We start from the raw sequence: 20,123 nt of genomic DNA, 5'->3' as shown, positions 1-20,123 counted from the left end.
ACTGAAAAGCTGGAGAAGATTATAGTATGGTGTATATACCTGCATGTATAGTAGGTAAAGGCTGGACAGGTATGCTCATTGGTGTTTCTGAATAACTATAATTCATGAAATAACGATTTTATACTTGCAATTAATATGAATATACCCTGAACAGAAACGCACATACATATATATTATAGAATAAGTGAGAGTGAAGAGTCCCTCCCTCTCTCTCTCTCTCTCTCTCTCTCTCTCTCTCTCTCTCTCTCTCTTTCCGTGTGTTACTTACTTATTTGTCCCGTGAGGTCATCGTAAGCGAAGGCATCCACGGAGAAGGCTTCAGAATCGATGTAGTAAAAATGCTTCTTATCAGGACTCCACGTCAGACCATTTGACACCGAAACCTCGAACATTGAAAATATCGAAATCAGTTCAAAGAGGAAGGGAGGAAATACTAGTGGGATATTATAAGAAGTACAGTCGTTTATTAAGTACTTTTAAATGGGGGTATTTTCCAGTTAGAAGTACATGACAGTATTATTTTTGAAGTTTATTTTATTCTTGTATGCTTTTCAGTCATTATTTGAGAGCTGTTTTGATTTGCATTTTCATATTCAGGGAATAACATACTAATGGTGAAGGGAACAGAAAACATCAAAATACCTTAAAACTTTCTTGTTGTTTGCAGCCTCCTTTGAAACTAACAGCATTATTAAGTGTTTTATACTTTCCAGCAAATATTTTAGGTACACCCTGAAGTGGCTCCCCAACTTCATTTACTTTATCTAGATCTAATACTTTTTCCTAAGAATCAATACTTCGGGACGGTTCAGTGCGAGTTTTAGAAACCACTCGCAGTGGTCTGTTTAAATTAATTTGCAATAATATATAATGCTTAGATACCTATCGAAACGTCTGTGACTATAATACGATAATTGATTCTCAACATTTCGCCCACGCAGTCGTTCAACAGTTCCTAGGTCTTCTTTTTATCTCCAAACATGAGCCATCTCTTCTGTGTTTTAGTAATATTATGTAATTATCTTTTTGCCAATTACCAAATCTCTCGAAATATCTTCTTTGAAATAATATATTCAAATGTGGAATTTTTTGTTACATTAAAAAAAAATGTCAAATTTATTCATCTCTACAAGTAGGTGAGTTTTTAAATGCAGCTGAACTACACTAAATAAAAAAGAAATGGTTCAGATCCTCTTCCCATTTCGTTACCATTACCCAGGACCCAAAAGCAGATTGACAGAATGGATCGAAAGAGGTATTGGATACAACTTCTTGTACTCGAATTGTATCATTCCCACTACCGCGGGTATGATTAACATCAATGTTAATATTTTTCTTTATAAATACTCTTGTATCGGCAAGAGAGAGAGAGAGAGAGGAGAGAGAGAGAGAGAGAGAGAGAGAGAGAGAGAGAGAGAGTGGTGTCAGTAAAGGAGTATATGGTAGAAATTCTTTTAGTAAAATGAACCTTGAAGGACTGGGTATGTAGGTAGAGGACTTTAGGAGAGAGAGAGAGAGAGAGAGAGAGAGAGAGAGAGAGAGAGAGAGTTATAATTAGAGAAAATGGTGGGAATCATCAGGCAAAAACAGTATGAAATCATACAGTGTACAGAAATTATTTGCTCACCTTTTCAACACACTTTTTCAGAGTGAGGTCAGAGTGCATTCGATACAGCGAAGAAACGTTCATCTTCAGCAACTCTCCTTTTTCGTCCTGTGGGCCCATTGTTCCTGTCGAAGGAAAATGAGTTTGTCAAGGATTTCTTCTTTCCTTCAACCGCAGTCACAGCTGACGAGAAATTCCTCATAATCTAAAATCTCTCATTTCGTGTATGTAACACACACAGTATATGCATGCACATATACATACAATAAATGTGTATATATATATATATATAATATATTTATATTATTAATATGTAATATATTTATATATATATATATATACGTCTCTCTCATACATATAATTTATATTATATATAATATATAATATCTATGTATCTTATATATATGTATATATATATATATATATAATATACATACACGTAAATTCAAGTGCGAGTGAAATGTAAAAGATAGAAATCAGAAGGCTTAAATACGAAAAAAGTGGTGTGGCTGCTTTTAATTGAAAGACAGGTTAAAAGTGCAGAATACACAAATGTAGGATAAGGATTCGAACGCACCTCAATAGAGGGATGAGGTAATCGTTTCAAAGTGTAATCCTATGATTGCTGCTTTCCAGAAAATAAATCTAGGACGATTGTATTTGGCCACTGAAATGGTACCCATAAAGGCAGTGAAAAGAATTTACGATTTTTAACTAAAACATGCCATTTTTAAAAGGCAGATGTAACCCTTTGAATCTGGTGACAACTTTCAGACAAGCTTCAAAATCTGATTAATATGACTTTCTGTGGTTCTGAGACTAAGCATCTTGAATGAACTCTCATGCATAATCTCCATTATTTAGTTTTAACGTATATTGCTATTTATTTACTTTTACTCTACTTTCATTTTTCAGCATTCGTTTTTTCACTGGTAGCTGAACTTTTGAGCTACATAAATCTCCGGTTAGTAATGAAATCCTCTGGAAATACTTTTTTTAAGTGGATATAATGTAGTTAAACCGGAACATATTCCCGGAAACTTGGCGTGCGTACGTACTGTATTTAAGGTCTCGGGAGATCATCAGACTAAAAACCACAATTTAAGATCTGCATTTTTGAAATAGATGAAGAACATTTCAGACATTTAGACAATGTTGAAAATTATCTAGCAAACCAAAGAGAAGGAATCGGTAGTTATCGATGCTAAAAAGTCTTGGTGGAGAGAGAGAGAGAGAGAGAGAGAGAGAGAGAGAGAGAGAGAGAGAGAGAGAGAGATTTAAAAGTTTTCTTAGTGGCATTAAATTAGGCTAATCTCCTGGATCCGTGATAAGAAAAACTCGCACGAGTTGAGTTAACGGACAGGACGAGAGCAATTCAAGATTGAATTGCGAAAAATTCATATTTATATATATATATATATATATATATATATATATATATATATATATATATATATATATGCGTGTGTGTGTGCGTGTCTGTGTGTGTGTGTGTGTAAAAAGAACGAGCTCTGTCCCCCTAGAGGTGAAGCAACGGATAGTGCGAACACTAATACCATCTCAAATGCTCAAAAAATATTTTCGGTTCAATTGGATCACCGGACTTCAGGACATTTTTCCCGAAATATCAATGCATCTGTTAATTTCTTCCATTTTCATTCTTTTCCACCGGGATGTGACTGATTCTAGCCACGGTTCCGTGGGAGGCAACCCCCATTTAACGATGCCAAATTTGTTTACGACCTCAAATTTCTTGGGGGAAAGTTTCCATTTTACTGCACGTCCAAAGTGTCTCGGGGCGTATTCTCACGGCCAAACCAGGGCGTATTCACACGGCCAAACCGGGGCGTATTCTCACGGCCAAACCAGCAAGGGAAAGAGGTGAAACATAACGACACCCAGAGGACAGTTTGGAGAGACTCAAATATCCGTCTTATTGGGATTTCTGACGTTAGGGGATCTTGAAACGATTGAATTCTTCCTGCAAATGGGATCAAAGTCTTTCGGATTATAGAGAAAAGTAGACTAAATTGTATAAAGCACTTCATTCACGACTATTTGTATTTTGTTTATCATCTAGTAACTTTTTGTATGGCCTTTTATAGGCAGTTTTGAACTGATATAACTATTTCTCTCTTACTGTATAGCAGACACACACACACACACACACACACACACACACACACACACACACATATATATATATATATATATATATATATATATATATATATATATATATATATGAGCTGATTCGATACAGTTTTGAATATGCCTTCTCCGTGATATTCTGAAGTCCCGTGAAACCGTTATAAGTGATACTGTGTGTATGTGTAACAAAACAAGTCCCGCCAAAGACGTTACAAGTTAGCGTGGCTTGGGCAGTTCAAAAGAGTGCCACGTATCTCTATATCTCTTCGTGATTGGCCCTTGTGTCTAAGGAGCCAGAATAACCAATCAGCTTCTTGCATAACGATGCCATCTGAAAGGGGGTATTTGAAACAGACCGGACTACCGGTCAGATGAGTTCGTTACCGGGTCCCAGACAGCACAGACAAGCTGGGTCGAGAGTGCTCAGTGCCCCGCGCATTCCCATCGGCCGCCACACAAAGACGTGCGTCACCATGAGTGTCAATAAGTCTAACCTGCTGTCCGTTTGTGCACTAGCATAGTTAACGTGATAAATACAGTTAAAGGCCACCTGTGTAGCTAAGAAGAATACACCTGTGTTAAACGTTTCATCGATTATTATTTTTGCATGTCCTACATCGCATGCACGTAAACTTCTCTCCTGTTTTTCCTTCATATCCCGAACCCACAAATGACCGAGATCAGGTCAAAATATATATATATATATATATATATATATATATATATATATAGTATATATATATATACATATATATAAATATATATATATAATATATATATATATATATATATATATATGTCATAAATAAAGACTGATAATATGCATCGTTGTGACATTTCTTACCATGGAGACAGAGTCCGAAGCGGCGACCTGAGAAAGCTGACCTCTCTTTCTGGGATGGTGTGATACGAAGATGCTTACTTGGGCAAGTCAATGTTCGTTCTGTGGGTATGTGAGTTCATGAGGGCCTGTTCAAGGTGCCTTTGAAAACTGGCTGCGACCAGTCACCGAAGAGTGTGAATTCGTGTGTACGTGTACGAACTATGTCCGTTGATAATGGCTTGGTTTAGCCGAGAACTGGGGAGACAGCTACGGGTGAAAAGGCAGAGTGTAAACAGACACGAATCGCGTCTTATATTTCCATTATTAAACTAGCCAATTATAAAATTTGGGGTCGTTTAGTTGCCAAACTAGGTACTGGACGTTCTTTAACAAGTGAAAATCTGCGCAACGAATCGTTGTTTTAGACTTGATCTTGAGGCCTGGAGCTGGGCGGTTAATAATTTAGAATAAGACTGCGCCCTCCAACTAAATAGCTTGGAAATGAAATGTCTGTAACGACTTCAACGTCGTGACGTTACATGCCTCATTCGTATGGTTGGTTGAGGTGTCAATGATCTTATTGTGATTGGGCAGGCGCAAGCCCCTGCAGTTGCGCTACATTTCATTTCCAAGCTATGTAGTTGGAGGGCGCAGTCTTATTCTAGAACTGCGCAGGAGAATCGACAGAAAAATTCTGGCAGACGACCTTGATGCTGAAGCCTCCTTTGATCTACTCTTAGGAATGGCCAACACTGCAGCCTCAATCAAAGAAACAGCTAAATTGCGAGCAGAAGCTCATTCTAGTTACATTTTTAGAGAAGAGCCGACGATGGTCGTTAAGAATTATCAGGTTAGCAGTAAGGACAGAAACATTGGTAACGGCGGTTCGAAAGGTGTCAAGCCAGGCAAAAATAGAACACCCAAAAAAGGTAACGGTTGGAAGGAATCGAAAACCAAGAAGCCAAAAAATTCCCCATCTTCCATTCAATCGTGTGTTTTTCATTCTATGGCTGATCACCAAACTTCTGAATGCAGAGTGTTCCTAGGTCTTTCGTCCATAAAAAAGAAAGAAACCTTGAAAGAACATAACCGGTGTGAAAAGTGCTTTGGTTCTCACCCCTCAAATCAGTGCAGAAATAAGCACGTTTGTCAGGAGGTTAATTGCAAGATGCCAGCCAGACAACCATCATACTCTATTGCATGCTGCTTGCCTAGCTGCGTCAAGCATGGTTTATGGTCCTGTTGATTGCGAGAAACTCCGTCATCATCTAGGCCAGAACACAATGAGACCTAGTCATACAGCTTTCATAAAAAGGAAAGGCAATCTTTCCAAGGTTTCAGTTCTTTATGATTTGGGAGCCACTGTCTCACAGATTCTGAACTCGGTGGCAAGGGAAGCTTGTATCAAACCAGTATCCAGAATCAAGAACTTAATGATGAGGACTGCTGGGGAGAGCCAGCCACAAGATTGGGGACCGGCTGATCTGTACAGCATCCCACTCTACGATGCAGAAGGTAACTTCGTGACTGCAGTTGATTGCATTGGTGTCGATTACATCGGTGAACTTGATGGAGGCAGTTATCATGCAGCTGCTGACATGTTCAAAGAAGATGTCGATCCATCAGAACTTTTAGGGCCTGTTCACGGTGACATCGAGTTGCTCATCGGAGACAATCATGCCAGCATATTTCCGCGAACAGTGAAGACAAGAGAAAACCTTGTTTTAGCCGAGACTAACTTCGGGTTCATTTCTACATGGTTCTCATGAGACATTTTTTGCCGCCAGTTCTCATGAACCAAGTGTGATGCTGTCGGAGCTCCTCAACAGAAATATTTCTGCTGTTCTTCTGCAGTCAACGTCATCAGTTGCAGTAAGTCATGCTGAACGGCTGAAAGGGGAAGTTTCCACAGATAAAGCCCGGAGCAATGGCTCCGTGCAGCAGGTTGCAAAAAAGGGCGGACAGTCTGTTCTTTCAATAAAGACCAGTGCTGAGACTGTGTTTGATCGTATGTGTGAAGTAGAGGATGGTCCGGTTTGTCATCGGTGCGACGCGGTCGGCATAAACTCAGAAGAGGAGCGAAGAGTACAGACATACAAGAGTTGTCTCACCTACGACCCAGAACAGAAGATATTCGTTTGCAAGTTACCATGGAAGGAAAGCTTCCGTACCTTGTCGGACAATCGACCTATTGCCCTCAAACGCCTAAATTCGTTAACACGTACCATGTCCAGAAATGAAGCTTTAAAGAACTGGTATGTAGAAGAATTTGAAAAGTTGATCAGCGACGGCTATATGACAGAGGTTACAGCTGAGGAGGATGTGCAGTGGAAATCGAATGGTGGCAAAGTCTACTACATCTGTCATTTCACACACTTTAATGAGCATAGTTCCTCAACCCCACTCAGAATCATATTTGATGCAAGTGTTCCATTTAAAGGCAAGGCTATAAACTCCTTGTGGGAACCACCACCAAATTTGATTCCACCAATTCCAACCCTGCTGTTAAGGTTCCAGGAAAGAAAAATACCGGTTGCAATGGACATAAGTAAAGCATACTTCACTGTTCGCCTTGAGACAGAAGAATCTCATCTGCACCGCCTTTTGTGGAATCAAACTGGACAAGGAAAAGAAGTCAAGATGCTGCGATTACTACGAAACTCCTGGGGAACTACTCCGGCAGGTGGTATATGCAGTGAACAATGCTCATCATAGCTGAGAAATTCAAGGACAAGTACCCACAGGTATACGAATTCGTAAAATCGAACTTGTATGTTGATGATGGTACTACAAGTGTTGATGATGTTTCCACGGAATTACAACTTGCTAAGGAACTCAACATTGTCCTCAGTGAGGCATCCTTCATCATAAAACATTTCATGATCGGTGGAAGTGAAAGTGATATTGATGCCCACATAAAGAAATGCCCGGATGTACCTGACAATGTGCGACGGACACCAGAGCAGGAAAGGATCCTGGGTATAATATATCATTCTACCAACGATGAAATTTCCATTTCAGGTAGGATTAACTTCTCAAAGAAAAGGAGAGGCATCAGATCAGAGGAAGATATCAGTTTAGAAAACTTTGATGATGCCTTCCCTGACACTTTCAGTCGAAGAAATTATCTACAGATTATAGCAACCATCTATGATCCAACGGGACTTGCAACTCCGGTTACCATCTGCCTGAAGCACGAACTAGGTCAAATATTCCGCCTCAAAAAGGAATGGGACGATCCGATCCTAGATGGTAATGATGACCTATCTACAACCCGCAGTCAGTGTAAAGAAGTGATTCTTTCGATCTACGGTCTAAAAGAAGTCAGGTTTGTTCGCTGTCTTACACCGGAAACTGCAGTTGACAAACCCACTCTAGTAATTTTTTGTGATAGTTCTCAGACTGCCTATGGATGTGTCGTGTACTACAACTGGAAGTTGGAAAATGGCGAGCGAGCATCTGTTCTTGCCATGTCAAAGGCAAAACTTCGGCCACAAATTCCGACGTTAACGATCCCCCGTGGTGAGTTACTTGGATGTCTGCTGGGTGCCAGAATGCAACAGACTACCGTCAAAAAATCAAGCTTCATTTTTGAAAGGGTAACTGACAGCACCATAGTTCTGGGACAACTGCATCATGAGCCCTACAAGTACAACATGTGGACAGCCAGCCGTATCAGTGAAATACAAACTCTGACTGATATTTGCAATTGGTACCATGTGGACTCTGGAAACAACGTTGCCGATGATGCGTCACGCGGTCTTAACCCATCTGAAATGGGAAAGGATTACAGATGGCAAAAAGGTCCAGTCTTCATGAAGAAGGACATCAACGAATGGCCAATCAAACATGCAAATGAAGTTCATGTGAAGAAAGAAGATCTGGACATAAGAATAAAAGATCCACGGATGACCATTGGAAGATGCAAGTCACTATGTGTCCAGATTGATGGTGGAACAAATGAAGATTATTCAGTTATTCTTGATATCCTAAAAACATTTAACATAACGGTCGACAAAAATGACAGCCTGATGAAGATTAAACATCGCATCTCTAGAATCATAAGAATTATGGAAAATGCTTCACAATTTTTCAGAGATCGACTGAAGAGAACAGTGAAGACTACTCCAGTTGCCATCAGTAGTATGACGAAAGCAGAACGTTCGAGATGGTTTGCTGAAAATGATACATTTGTGCCTACCAAGCGAGAGTTAGTAATATCAAACTTTTTTCTTATTCAACAGGCTCAGCAGTCGCTACCGTCAGATGTGGAACATAAGCTAAAGTCACTGAACCCAATACTGGACACCGACGGTGTGTGGAGAGCACTAGGTCGTACTGGTGCTGCTCTATCAAACCCGCCTGAGATTATACCATGCTCTGAACCCTTTGCAGAGATCTTGGTCCGTAAATGTCACCAACCGCAGCACTCTGGTGTGGATACTACTCTTGCCCTAGTACGTGAGCAGTTCTGGATCCTCAACGGTAAACGGTTCGTCAGCAAATTTGTGTCGCAGTGCCCATATTGTCGCTTTCTACGGAAGAAGATCGCTCCTCGTAAGGTGGAACAACTCGTGCGATCACCAGTATTCGAGCATGTGGTCATTGACATAGCTGGTCCGTTCAATACCATCGCAGATCGCCGCGCGACGAGAAATTACCAGGTAAATTCTGGTAAAGCCTGGATTCTGGTCATCGGGTGTCGAGCATCTGGTGCGGCCCGCATAGAGGTCCTTGAAGGTTACGATACCAACTGCTTCCTTGCAGGTTTCGATGCTTTCACTAGAATCTGCGGAAAACCCACGTCTGTGACTGCAGATCTTGGTTCGCAAATCCGTGGTGCTGCAAACGTCATGGAGAGCCTTTGGAACCATACCAAGATGGCAAAGATTCAGACAAATCCCGAAACAACAACCTGGCACTTCGTACCATCTGGAGCTCATTCGTCAGTCGGACAAGCTGAGAGGATGATCAGAACTGTGAAGAATACTCTAGAAGCTGTCACTGCTTCGAGAAAATCTGAATTTACCAACAAGTTGCGTTTTGCAGAGACTAATGTACAGTGTTGCTGATATGATAAATGATAGGCCTTTAGGTGTTCATAGAAATAATGTTGCCAAATTAGACGCTGTGAGATTACTACGTCCAAATGACCTTATTTTGGGTAGATCAAGCGGTGATATCAGTGAACTTTTAGATTTCGAGTTGGCTAAAACACCTGAGCAAATAGAGTACACAAAAATACTCGCACTGAATGAACTTTTTTAAATCATTGGTGGAAAATATGGTATGATCAAATTTTTCCAACTCTTCTTCCCAGAGAAAAGTGGTCAGATTCCAACCGGGGAGTAGAGATAAATGATATCGTAATAATCAGAGATACTAATCCTGTGCGTAACCAGTGGCCTTTGGGGGGAAGTTGTTTCTGAAAACAAGTCGTCTGATAATATAACACGTTCAGTATCGGTGCGGTATAAGTCTGATGAAAAATCTAAGTTTGTCACTAAGTCGGTCAGAGATTTGGTTGTCATTCTGAGGAACAATGAACGTACTGATTTGTAGACATTTACAGTAACATACGTGTGATTTTCAGTTGCATATAACGTAAAATTTTGTCGCAAAAAGTGCAATTTCATCTAAATGAGTACTTTTTCTATATGTTGTCGTTTTGTTTCTTGTTCTTATTATGTAAAAAAAAGTAAAAAAAAGTTAAAAAAAAAAAAAAATTCAAGTTCCTGTTTCTTGCTTATTTATCAAATGAGATCAAGTTTTATCTATAATTCTAGTATGTAAAATTTGTTACAAAAAAAGGTTCAAACGTGAATTTTAAATATTCATGAAAAAACGTGTATAATTTATAACAGAGCAAAAATTAACCCGAGATAAAGCTCCGGAGTGTAAACAGACACGAATCGCGTCTTCTATTTCCATTATTAAACTAGCCAATTATAAAATTTGGGGTCGTTTAGTTGCCAAACTAGGTACTGGACGATTTCTTTAACAAGCGAAAATCTGCGCAACAAATCGTTGTTTTAGACTTGATCTTGAGGCCTGGAGCTGGGCGGTTAATAATTTAGAATAAGACTGTGCCCTCCAACTAAATAGCTTGGAAATGAAATGTCTGTAACGACTTCAACGTCGTGACGTTACATGCCTCGTTCGTATGGTTGGTTGAGGTGTCAATGATCTTATTCTGATTGGGCAGGCGCAAGCCCCTGCAGTTGCGCTACACAGAGTGCTGGGATAGCTCTGTGAAAGTCTATTTATTAAAGTGTGTGAAGTTCCAGGCTGCAATGGGTGAGTTATCATGATTTAGCCAAAGGGATGGCTTGTTTTGATATCTTGTAAAGATGTTCCATTTCATTTAATCTTTTGACTTTGTCTTTACAATTGTGTGCTCACTAGTGTGTTCTCCTGTCTTTTAAACAGGCGGTTCTTGTGAGGGGACCGGGTGTCCTAGTGAGGACCGAGTGTCCTAGGGGACTGAGTGTCCTAGTGAGGGGACTGTCTTTTGGAGAAGAGATAATTGGTGTGTCCAATTACTGATTACGACATTTAAATACCCGGGGGTTATCTGAGTTAGTTGTCTCTGAGACTTGAACTATTTTCATTACATTGATGATCCTGTAAGAACTTGAGTTATTCAACTAGTACTTTACTTTGAATAAAATGTTATATTTTTTGTCACTCAGACTCTAATTTAATGACCTGATTGAATGGAGAGAGAGAGAGAGAGAGAGAGAGAGAGAGAGAGGAGAGAGAAGAGACTGAGGGTTACCAGTTTGCCTTACGCTCAGGTAAAACGCATACCAAATATTAAATACTGGGGGGGCGACGCCCTTCGCTGGTAAGTTGGTGGCAGGCGGTTTAAGAGGCTTTTTATATATTTTATAAGCTGTAGGTACACTAACGAAGAGACTGCTGACCAGTTAGACATAAATGTTTTTTTTTTTTGGTAGGAAAAGGGGTTACAATCATGTCACAGGCACAATAGTTGGAGGCGAGTGGCATTAATGCATTGTGGTCCTATGGAGATGTTATTTTTGGAGGCATATAATTGCTGCATTACGAGTTTATCATAGTTTTTTTTTGTCCCGAATAGGTGATAATTTTTTTTTATAAATGATCAATATCATGTAAGAGATATGTCTTCGAGACAATCTTTGAGCACCTTATTCATATCCTGGAGATAATTTCGTGAAATGTGCTTACTTAGTGTCAATATAGAACATTTTTTGGGGGGAATCATGAGTTTCCGAAGTTGGAAGTCTGACTAGACATTTTCATGATGCAGTTCGAGCACACGTGTCCGCAGGTGGATTTTTTGCTGACAGCACTGTGATGAGTCTGGTGTGATGACTCTCTTCCTCTAGTGGTGATTGCTCAGAGTTTTGCAATATCTGGAAATGTTGACCATAGCATTTCATGAAAGTGCACGTGTAAGAGTTTGCCTTCTGGCCGTGTCCGGTCGATGAATAGTTGCGATGTCAAAAATTCCGTAACTATGCATATTGCATTTCTTGGGGAAAATGCCGGGTTGTGTATATCATGCATATATTGTCATTATCTTTTTTTTATTTTTCCTTTTTTTTCCTTTTTCTACGAGAGATGTAATTGGGGATTCAGCTTTAAATAGCATTTCTTTTTGGACGGGAGATGTAATTTATCTGGGTTGTGATTTACATGGATGGGTGTTTTGAAATTAGTTATGTGAGGAGTAAAAGAGTTTTTGCTGTTAAACATTGGAGATTTTTACTGATTTTGTGGGTTGCTGTAATATCAGAGCTTGAGAGAACATTTTTGATTTTTGGGTCTGGGCTTGTTACATAATTTTTTTTTTCTTGGGCTTGTTACCTTTTTTTTTTCTTTTTTTTACTTGTGAGAACTTTTGAGTTTGAAATGTGAGTGCAGAAGTCCATGGAGTTACTGTGAGTTTTGGATTGTGTGTGCTGATGTGTGAGTTTGGAGAATTAAGTTAGAGAACTTAATATTTTCTTTGCCGAGTTGTGATAATGACTTATGATTTAGTGGTCATATTAAATGGAGTTAATTGGGAGACATTCAGTTAGTATTTCTGAATTTTTGAGGTCATTATTTGATAGAAGTAGTATGTCTGGGGTTAATTTTCTTTGATTGACCGATGACTAGATTGACATACTTACACACACCATAATCGTCGTTCCCCGACGCTAGCAAGACGCCCATCAGCCGTGCAGAGATGTTGCTGTCATTTTTCCAGTGTACTTACGAGAGTTTCTACGAGTCTACAGAGTTCTACAGTGCTTTTGGGTCTACAGAAGCCGTTAGAAGTCTTCTACAGGGAGGCATTCCGCCTTCCTACAGCTTGCTACAGTCTGTGCAACCAGTTGCAGACAAAGAGGGATATTCAAGAAGTCCAAAATGAGAAAATTTATACCCCAAGTGTTATTGGAGATGAACCATGATAGACATTACTTTATAATGCCAGAGACGTGCAGTTACTTATTTTTTTTTTTGAGCCGGCCAATGTTTTTTATATATATAAGCTGTTTTATGTGACCTATGGCTAAGCAGGGGGTAGCCAGGGTAGTGGCCGAGCTACTGTAATAAATAAAGACTGATAATATGTATCGTTGTGACATTTCTTGGAATGTGAAGACTAATCACTTTTAACTTCCCATGGAGACAGAGTCCAAAGCGACGACCTGAGAAAGCTGACATCTCTTTCTGGGATGGTGTGATACAAAGATGCTTACTTGGGCAGGTCAATGTGTAATGCACTACATTATTTTAATACAGATATTTTCCATATCTGTAAATAAACCTATGACCCAAGGGGTCATTGGCAAATTAGGAGAGCGATCAAGAAATGTCCTTCATCGAGACGTATTCAAGCAGCTAAATCAACGTTTAGAGAACGACTTTCATCACATATCTTCAAGAATCAAACTGGACGTGAATGCAGCATCGGATCTTCAATGGGAAGAGAAACATTCAACAAATAAACAACGCACGACCAGAAGCCAAGGCAAAGATATTGGGTCAAGCGCGGAGCAATGCGAGAGAGAGAGAGGCTGTGACGTCATCACAACACAACCATCTTCCTGCATATATACTAAAGCTAAGTACATCCTTTATCCATTCTGGTTTTGTCAGTGAAGTGTTTTACATCACGAGTCGATCGTCCATTATTCCTGGGGTGAGTTATACATAATCTTAATCTTCCTTCATTGCAGGAATCTATCTTCAACTACAAATTCTCGCCAGCAGAATTTTTTTCTCTTTGTTGCTAATTTCTCTTTCTTCCAGAAGTTCTCAGGAAATATCTTTATCACATTATCTGTCTTTAATATTATCATTTTAGGGGACTTTACTATAATCTGCAACACATCTCTATTTTATATTTTATATTGCATATGCGTTTACGCAGTGGACGAGTGTACTCATATAGATACTTTGATAGGATCGCAAGGAATCGTAGTGATAAGAAAAAAGCAAAAGTGAACATGGCAACCACTGCGGCTGTTGGCTTTTCCGCACCCGGTAACCCCAATCCCGCGGTTACACTAGTGAGTGCAAGGTCAGCGATAGTTCCTTTTCAAGGTTGGGTCAATGGGTTCCTGCCTCAAAACGTTGAGTCATAGATCTCATCAGTTGATGCTCATTTAAACGCAAAATGCATCACAGACCCATCTGTACAATTACAGGAAGCTAAAAGCTTCATAGACTTTGCTAAAGGAGATGCAAGTGCATATCTTAGAGGAGTCTCCTTCCAAGAGGCGGTTACATGGGATGATTTCAAAGTTAGGTTACGTGCTATATATGGCGGGGAAGAAGCTTTAGATGTAGTTTTGGCTTTAAGGAACATCCTTAATCAAGCCTCTATGACTCAGCTTAATGTTGTAGAACGGGCGGCAGTAATTGCCGACTGGCTAAATGAATATCAAGATAACTTACGTAACTCCACTTGGGTTACAAGAGCCAATATCGCCGTGAAAGATTTCATACGGTTGATATACTTGACTTGCATGACAGTTATGTTGCCTGAAGCTTTAGTGTGGTGTTTTGACAAAAAGCTAACACCCAACAGTACGGAACTAGATGTGTATAAACAGATCAAAAAGCACATGTCTAAGTGTACTGATCCGTTGCTTACTCAAGTTTTTGCAAAAAATGAAAATAAGCCACAACAAGTAAAGGTAGTTAATAATAATCAAGCTGCAGGGATGACTTGTTACAATTGCAAGTGGCCAGGACACATGATTTCAGACTGTAGGACGCTTTATTGTTCAATTCAGAACAGCTCCACTCATTCATATAATCGTTGCTTCTCGCAAAATCAACAGCAGAATCCTAGAAACACGCAAACCGTTGCCAATGAAACAAGAAGAAGAATCTTCAGTACTATAAGAAGAAGCAGGCAAACAACAATGCTGTTCAACATCAGAAACAAACAAATCGTGCTTCAAGTAACTCTGTTCCCGGGCCGTCTAGCCAAAACTCACAAAGTTAGACGAATTTTCCGAGTGTGCAAAGCAAAGCAAATACCACGTAGTCAACTCCAATGGGGGAGAGGATGATGTTGGGTCATTCATATTAACATCTTTTGTATCAAATAACCAATTTAATCATTTACCAGATCACTGTGAGACAATCGATTTTCCTATGAAACTCGCGGCTGAATCCAAAAAATCAGTGCAGGTTCCTGTAGATTTGCAACAAATTCACGCCATAATAAGCCAAAATGAATTACACCCCACATTACATGCAGTAAATTTAGAGCACCGATCCTTCACATTATTTTTTGATTCTGGTAGTCCACGTAATATCATGGATTTGTGGACTCACCACTTGTTGTTTTCGAACTTCCCTATAGAGAAGTCCGGAGTAATGCTCTCGGGGATTGGAAATAATGCATTAAATGTGGTAGGAGTAACTCATCCAGTACAAGGTCGGTAAGCGCACGTTTACCGATACCTTTATCGTTGTACAAAAACATTGATATGTATCCAGCTGTAATTATAGGATACCCGTCTATGGGCATTCAAAACATTACCTTAGCCCCTGCCAAACACGGCATGTATATCAAAGGAAAATTCTATAGGTCTTCTAACACCTTAATATCAGTTTTGGACAAAAAGGAGACAAACAATAAAACAGTAACGTACGTTGAGGAACCAATCACTTGTCTCATGAATCAAGAAATAATCCATGCGACCCAACAGAATTCTTGCTCACCCGTAATATCAGCTTGCACGCAAACTCTCGATCGAAAAAGGTAACTTTGAATATATTAGTGCAAGTAAAGAAAACTTTGCCGGGATCTGAAATGTTAATCCTTTCCGACACTCTGAAAACTAACGGATTGTCCGTCACACAAGCCATATATACAGTCGACTCACAACAACAATGTAACATTGAAGTCTGTAATCATTTGAATACCACTTTAGTAATTCACAAAAATCAACATATCTTGGATGTGGAAGTTTATAAACATCGCATTCTTACCGTCGCTGAGATCAATCATGCTCAATCAGTAGCGGATGAATCCCTTTTTCAATCTATTAAAAGTAAAATCAATAAAGACATTCAAGAAGAGGAAATTCAGTAGAAATTTCTTGATCTTTTAACTGAACATCATGATGTTTTCTCCACTACTGAGGTATCCTTAGGAGAAACGGATGTCATAGAACACCAAATAAGGTTAAAAGACAAGCAGAAAGTTATCTATGTACCTTCGTACTGGCTCCCTATGAAATTCCAGAATGAGATAAATGATAAAGTAGGTAAAATGCTAGAAGAAGGAGTCATTAGGAAATCGAACAGCTCTTATAATTTTCCGTTAATAGTTGTACCGAAAAAAGATCGAACTTGGCGTATCTGCGTAGATTTCCGTCGCTTAAATGAGGAAACGATCCCTGATCGATTCCCAGTGCCATGTACTGACGATATTTTATCTTTGTTAGGACAGAACAAATATTTTACCAGTTTGGACTTAGTTAAAGGCTTTCACCAGATACCCTTAGAAGAAGAGAGTATCCCATACACCGCCTTCAGCACAGCCAGGGGACATTATGAATTTTTGCGTATGCCTTTTGGTTTACGTTGTGCACCCAGAACATTTACTAGAATGATTAACATAGTGTTTGGAGACTTGTTAGGGGATATCCTACATGCCTATATGGGCGACCTTGTAATCTTTTCTAATACCTTAGAAGAACATCTACATAAACTGGAGCTAGTGCTACAGAGACTAAGACAGAATAATTTAAGGGTAAAGATAAGTAAGTGTGAATTTTTCAAAACAGAACTAGTCTATTTAGGCTTTACGGTGTCTAGTCAAGGTCTTAAAGTAGTCCACGATAAGGTGTCGGCTATCCGTAACTTTCTGATACCTACTAACGTCAAGGGAATACAGCAATTTCCGGGGTGTAGCGGGTACTACAGGAGGTTCATACGCAACTACTCAATAATAGCTGCTCCCCTAACCGATCTTACGAAGAAGGGCGTAGATTTCATATGGTCTGAGAAGCATCAACAGGCGTTTGATACCTTGAAAGATGAACTGTGTAGTTCTCCTATATTAAAATTTCCTGACTTCGGTAAGGAATTCTTTATTACAACAGACGCCTCAGACCTAGGAGTAGGTGGGGTATTGCTTCAGCAATATGACAAACAGTTTTTCCCTATAGCTTTTTATTCACGTAAGCTGAGACCTTCCGAAAGTAAATATGCAGTAATAGATAAGGAAGGGCTGGCTATTGTTAACTCACTAGTGCATTCTAAGTTCATAATATACGGTTATCCCGTCAAGGTTCTCACTGATCATAAGCCCCTAACCGACTTCTTTAAAGGCTTTAGTCACAGTCCCAAACGAACTCGGTGGCATATGATCATCCAAGACTTTGACGCGAGGATCGGGTATCTACCTGGGAAAGCAAATATCATTGCTGACGCATTATCACGCAACCCCGCGTCATCTTGTATGGAGCCATTAGCTGAATTAATAGATATATCAGCATCCATGCCTATTGTTAAAACTGTATCTGAACAGGAAGATCTGGGCTGGAGCGCTGAACTAATACAGACTGAACAAAGAAAAGATCAGCAATTAGAAAAAATCATAGATGCTTTGAACGGAAATCCTAAGGAAAAGGAACATGTAAAGTATACGCAGCAGAATTATATAATCAAGGATAATATTCTGTGTAGATCCGTGACAAGGAAAACCCGCAACACACCACAGGTGACTAACGACCAGGTAGTGGTACCAATCTCACTTATACCAACTGTCTTAAATTGGTTGCATGCAAATCCATTACATGGCCATCCGGGGTTTTCATCATGTCACAGAAAGCCAAATCATTATTTTATTGGCATACGATGCTTACAGATATAAAAAAGCACATAGCTAATTGTCGCACTTGTCAGGAAAACAAAGGGCACACGAAGACACCTGTCAGCCTAGGGGCTTATCCCGTGCCCAATCAACCCTTTGAAAGAGTACACTTAGATTTATTAACAGGGTTTTACGAGTCAGACAGAGGAAATAAGCACCTCTTAGTAATCATAGATGCCTTGACTCGATATACAGAACTGATAGCACTTAAAACTAAAACCGCGATCGGATGCGCTAGGAAGTTTTATGAGTGCTACATTTGTAAACATGGAATTCCACACATGATAATCTCTGACTCGGGTGGAGAATTCAATAATCATTTCCTTAACTCGTGTGAATTCCTTTGCATAAAGAAAATCAGTACCATGATCTACCACCCAGAGTCTAATGGGCTAGTGGAAAGAGCAAATAGGAAGGTTTTAAACATATTAAGAGTTACACTCGGGGGATTGGACCCCAACTGGGATATTGCCATACCTGCGGTCCTAAGCACTCTTAATCACTCATATCATGTGTCTATTAAAATGTCGCCGCACGAGGCATTGTATGGTACCCAGCTAGAACGCCTTTCCATGTATTTACGCCTACAATCAATTTATCAAATCCTCTAAAGGATGTTATGGATGTAAGCATAAGTCAATATAATATACTTCGTAAGAATTTAGAAGAATCACAAATCATAATGAAAAGAAATCATGATAAAATAGCTACGCCAACTAAAACATATACCGTGGGTGATAAGGTATACATACAAGTATATGTACGCAAGGGACTCAACCACAAACTGACACCTAAGTTTGAAGGCCCGTTTAACATTTTAGAAATATTAACGGCCAATAGATTTAGAGTTCAAAATGTATCCCAACCCACTGATAAGAGAATCATACCATTGGCACACATAAGAAATTAAAAGATGGGTAGAAGGAAGTGAGGGAAATTTTTGTATCTATGAAACTTGCATAATAACTTATGTATATATAATATTTGTATGTAAACATTTTTTTTAACATGAGTAATTACATATATTTTACTCATTGCAGGTTTCCAAAATGAAGCTTATATTGTTAGGAGTGGTACTGTTCTTTCAGACATCTTTGTCGTGTGGGAAGAGCGCTAAAACAAAAAATATAGATTTTTCACGTGGCACTATTATTGAAAGAACAGAAGAAGTTTTCATTACAGCAAGCAATATAGTTATAAAAGTGGATATGCAAGCGATTTTCCTCCCGGAGGATAACGTCATTAACCTAAAGAGCGACCTGTCGAGGTTCGCTGTATCGCTGAATGAATTGCACCAACGTCATTTTCCTTTTAATCCAGAGAGTTCGCTAGCACAAACACTAAGCGTCGCGGAAATGTTATCATATGACTTGCAAAATAAAACTGCCGAGGCAGAAGGTCTGGCTCGAGATCTGCTGATGTGGACTGTGCGACACAATAGCCTAGAAAGACGCAACCCGTTTATCTTTGCTGCACTAAACATCTTTGGATCTGTTGCAAGTTTAGGCTTAGGAATTTCAAATCGTCTTAAAATTAATGATCAGAATAAGAGAGTTGAGTTTTTGCAACATGAAAATTAATTAGTTTTGTCAGAACTTCGTAAACAATTATCATCAATTAATCAAATAATGAGTTTGGTGAACGAACATTCTTGTAATATCGATCAGATTATGGAAGTGCAACACTTTCTGGCAACGTTAGCGCATTATAGTTCGAAAGTAGATCATATCCGTACCAAAATTTCACATTTTATTGAGAAATCAAAAGACTATGTGGAAGCTATCACGCTAGCCACAAGGGTGTTTTATCTCCACATCTTTTGCCTGTTAAAGATCTGACTTTAACTTTGGAGAACGGACGGGAGAAACTGGGTTATGTTCCTTTGTTAGACGCCCATAAGATAGAATTTTATAATAGTTTAATATCAGTAAGCGTTGAAAATTACAGGATCATGAATACAATTCCCTTTGATTCTTTTCATGCCTGGCAAGCATACAAAATCGCACTGTTCCCAACTTTCATGACGAATAACTCAAGTCCAGTAATATCCAATCTGACGGGACACGTATTGATTTCCCCTGATAAGGAAACATATACAGTCATCAAAGACTTAGATAAATTCACTCACTGTTCAGATGCCATGAATGATAAAGTTTGTACTGCTG

General features: G+C 39.3%; 1 protein-coding gene across 2 annotated transcripts in view; it reads right to left on the bottom strand.

The window, feature by feature from the left end:
- LOC135216794 (regucalcin-like) overlaps positions 1–20,123 on the bottom strand; it is an 89,194-nt gene that overhangs the window by 3,373 nt on the left and 65,698 nt on the right. For both annotated transcript variants that reach the window (XM_064252278.1, XM_064252279.1), the window contains exons 5-6: positions 1,628–1,731; positions 269–383 (exon numbers count right to left, since the gene is read on the bottom strand). In XM_064252278.1, coding sequence (XP_064108348.1) covers positions 269–383; positions 1,628–1,731 — 219 coding nt within the window. The remainder of the gene's footprint in view (positions 1–268; positions 384–1,627; positions 1,732–20,123) is intronic.

This window comes from Macrobrachium nipponense, chromosome 6 (assembly GCF_015104395.2).
Source record: "Macrobrachium nipponense isolate FS-2020 chromosome 6, ASM1510439v2, whole genome shotgun sequence".
Classification (NCBI taxonomy): domain Eukaryota; kingdom Metazoa; phylum Arthropoda; class Malacostraca; order Decapoda; family Palaemonidae; genus Macrobrachium; species Macrobrachium nipponense.
This window is presented reverse-complemented; position numbering and strand designations above follow the sequence as displayed.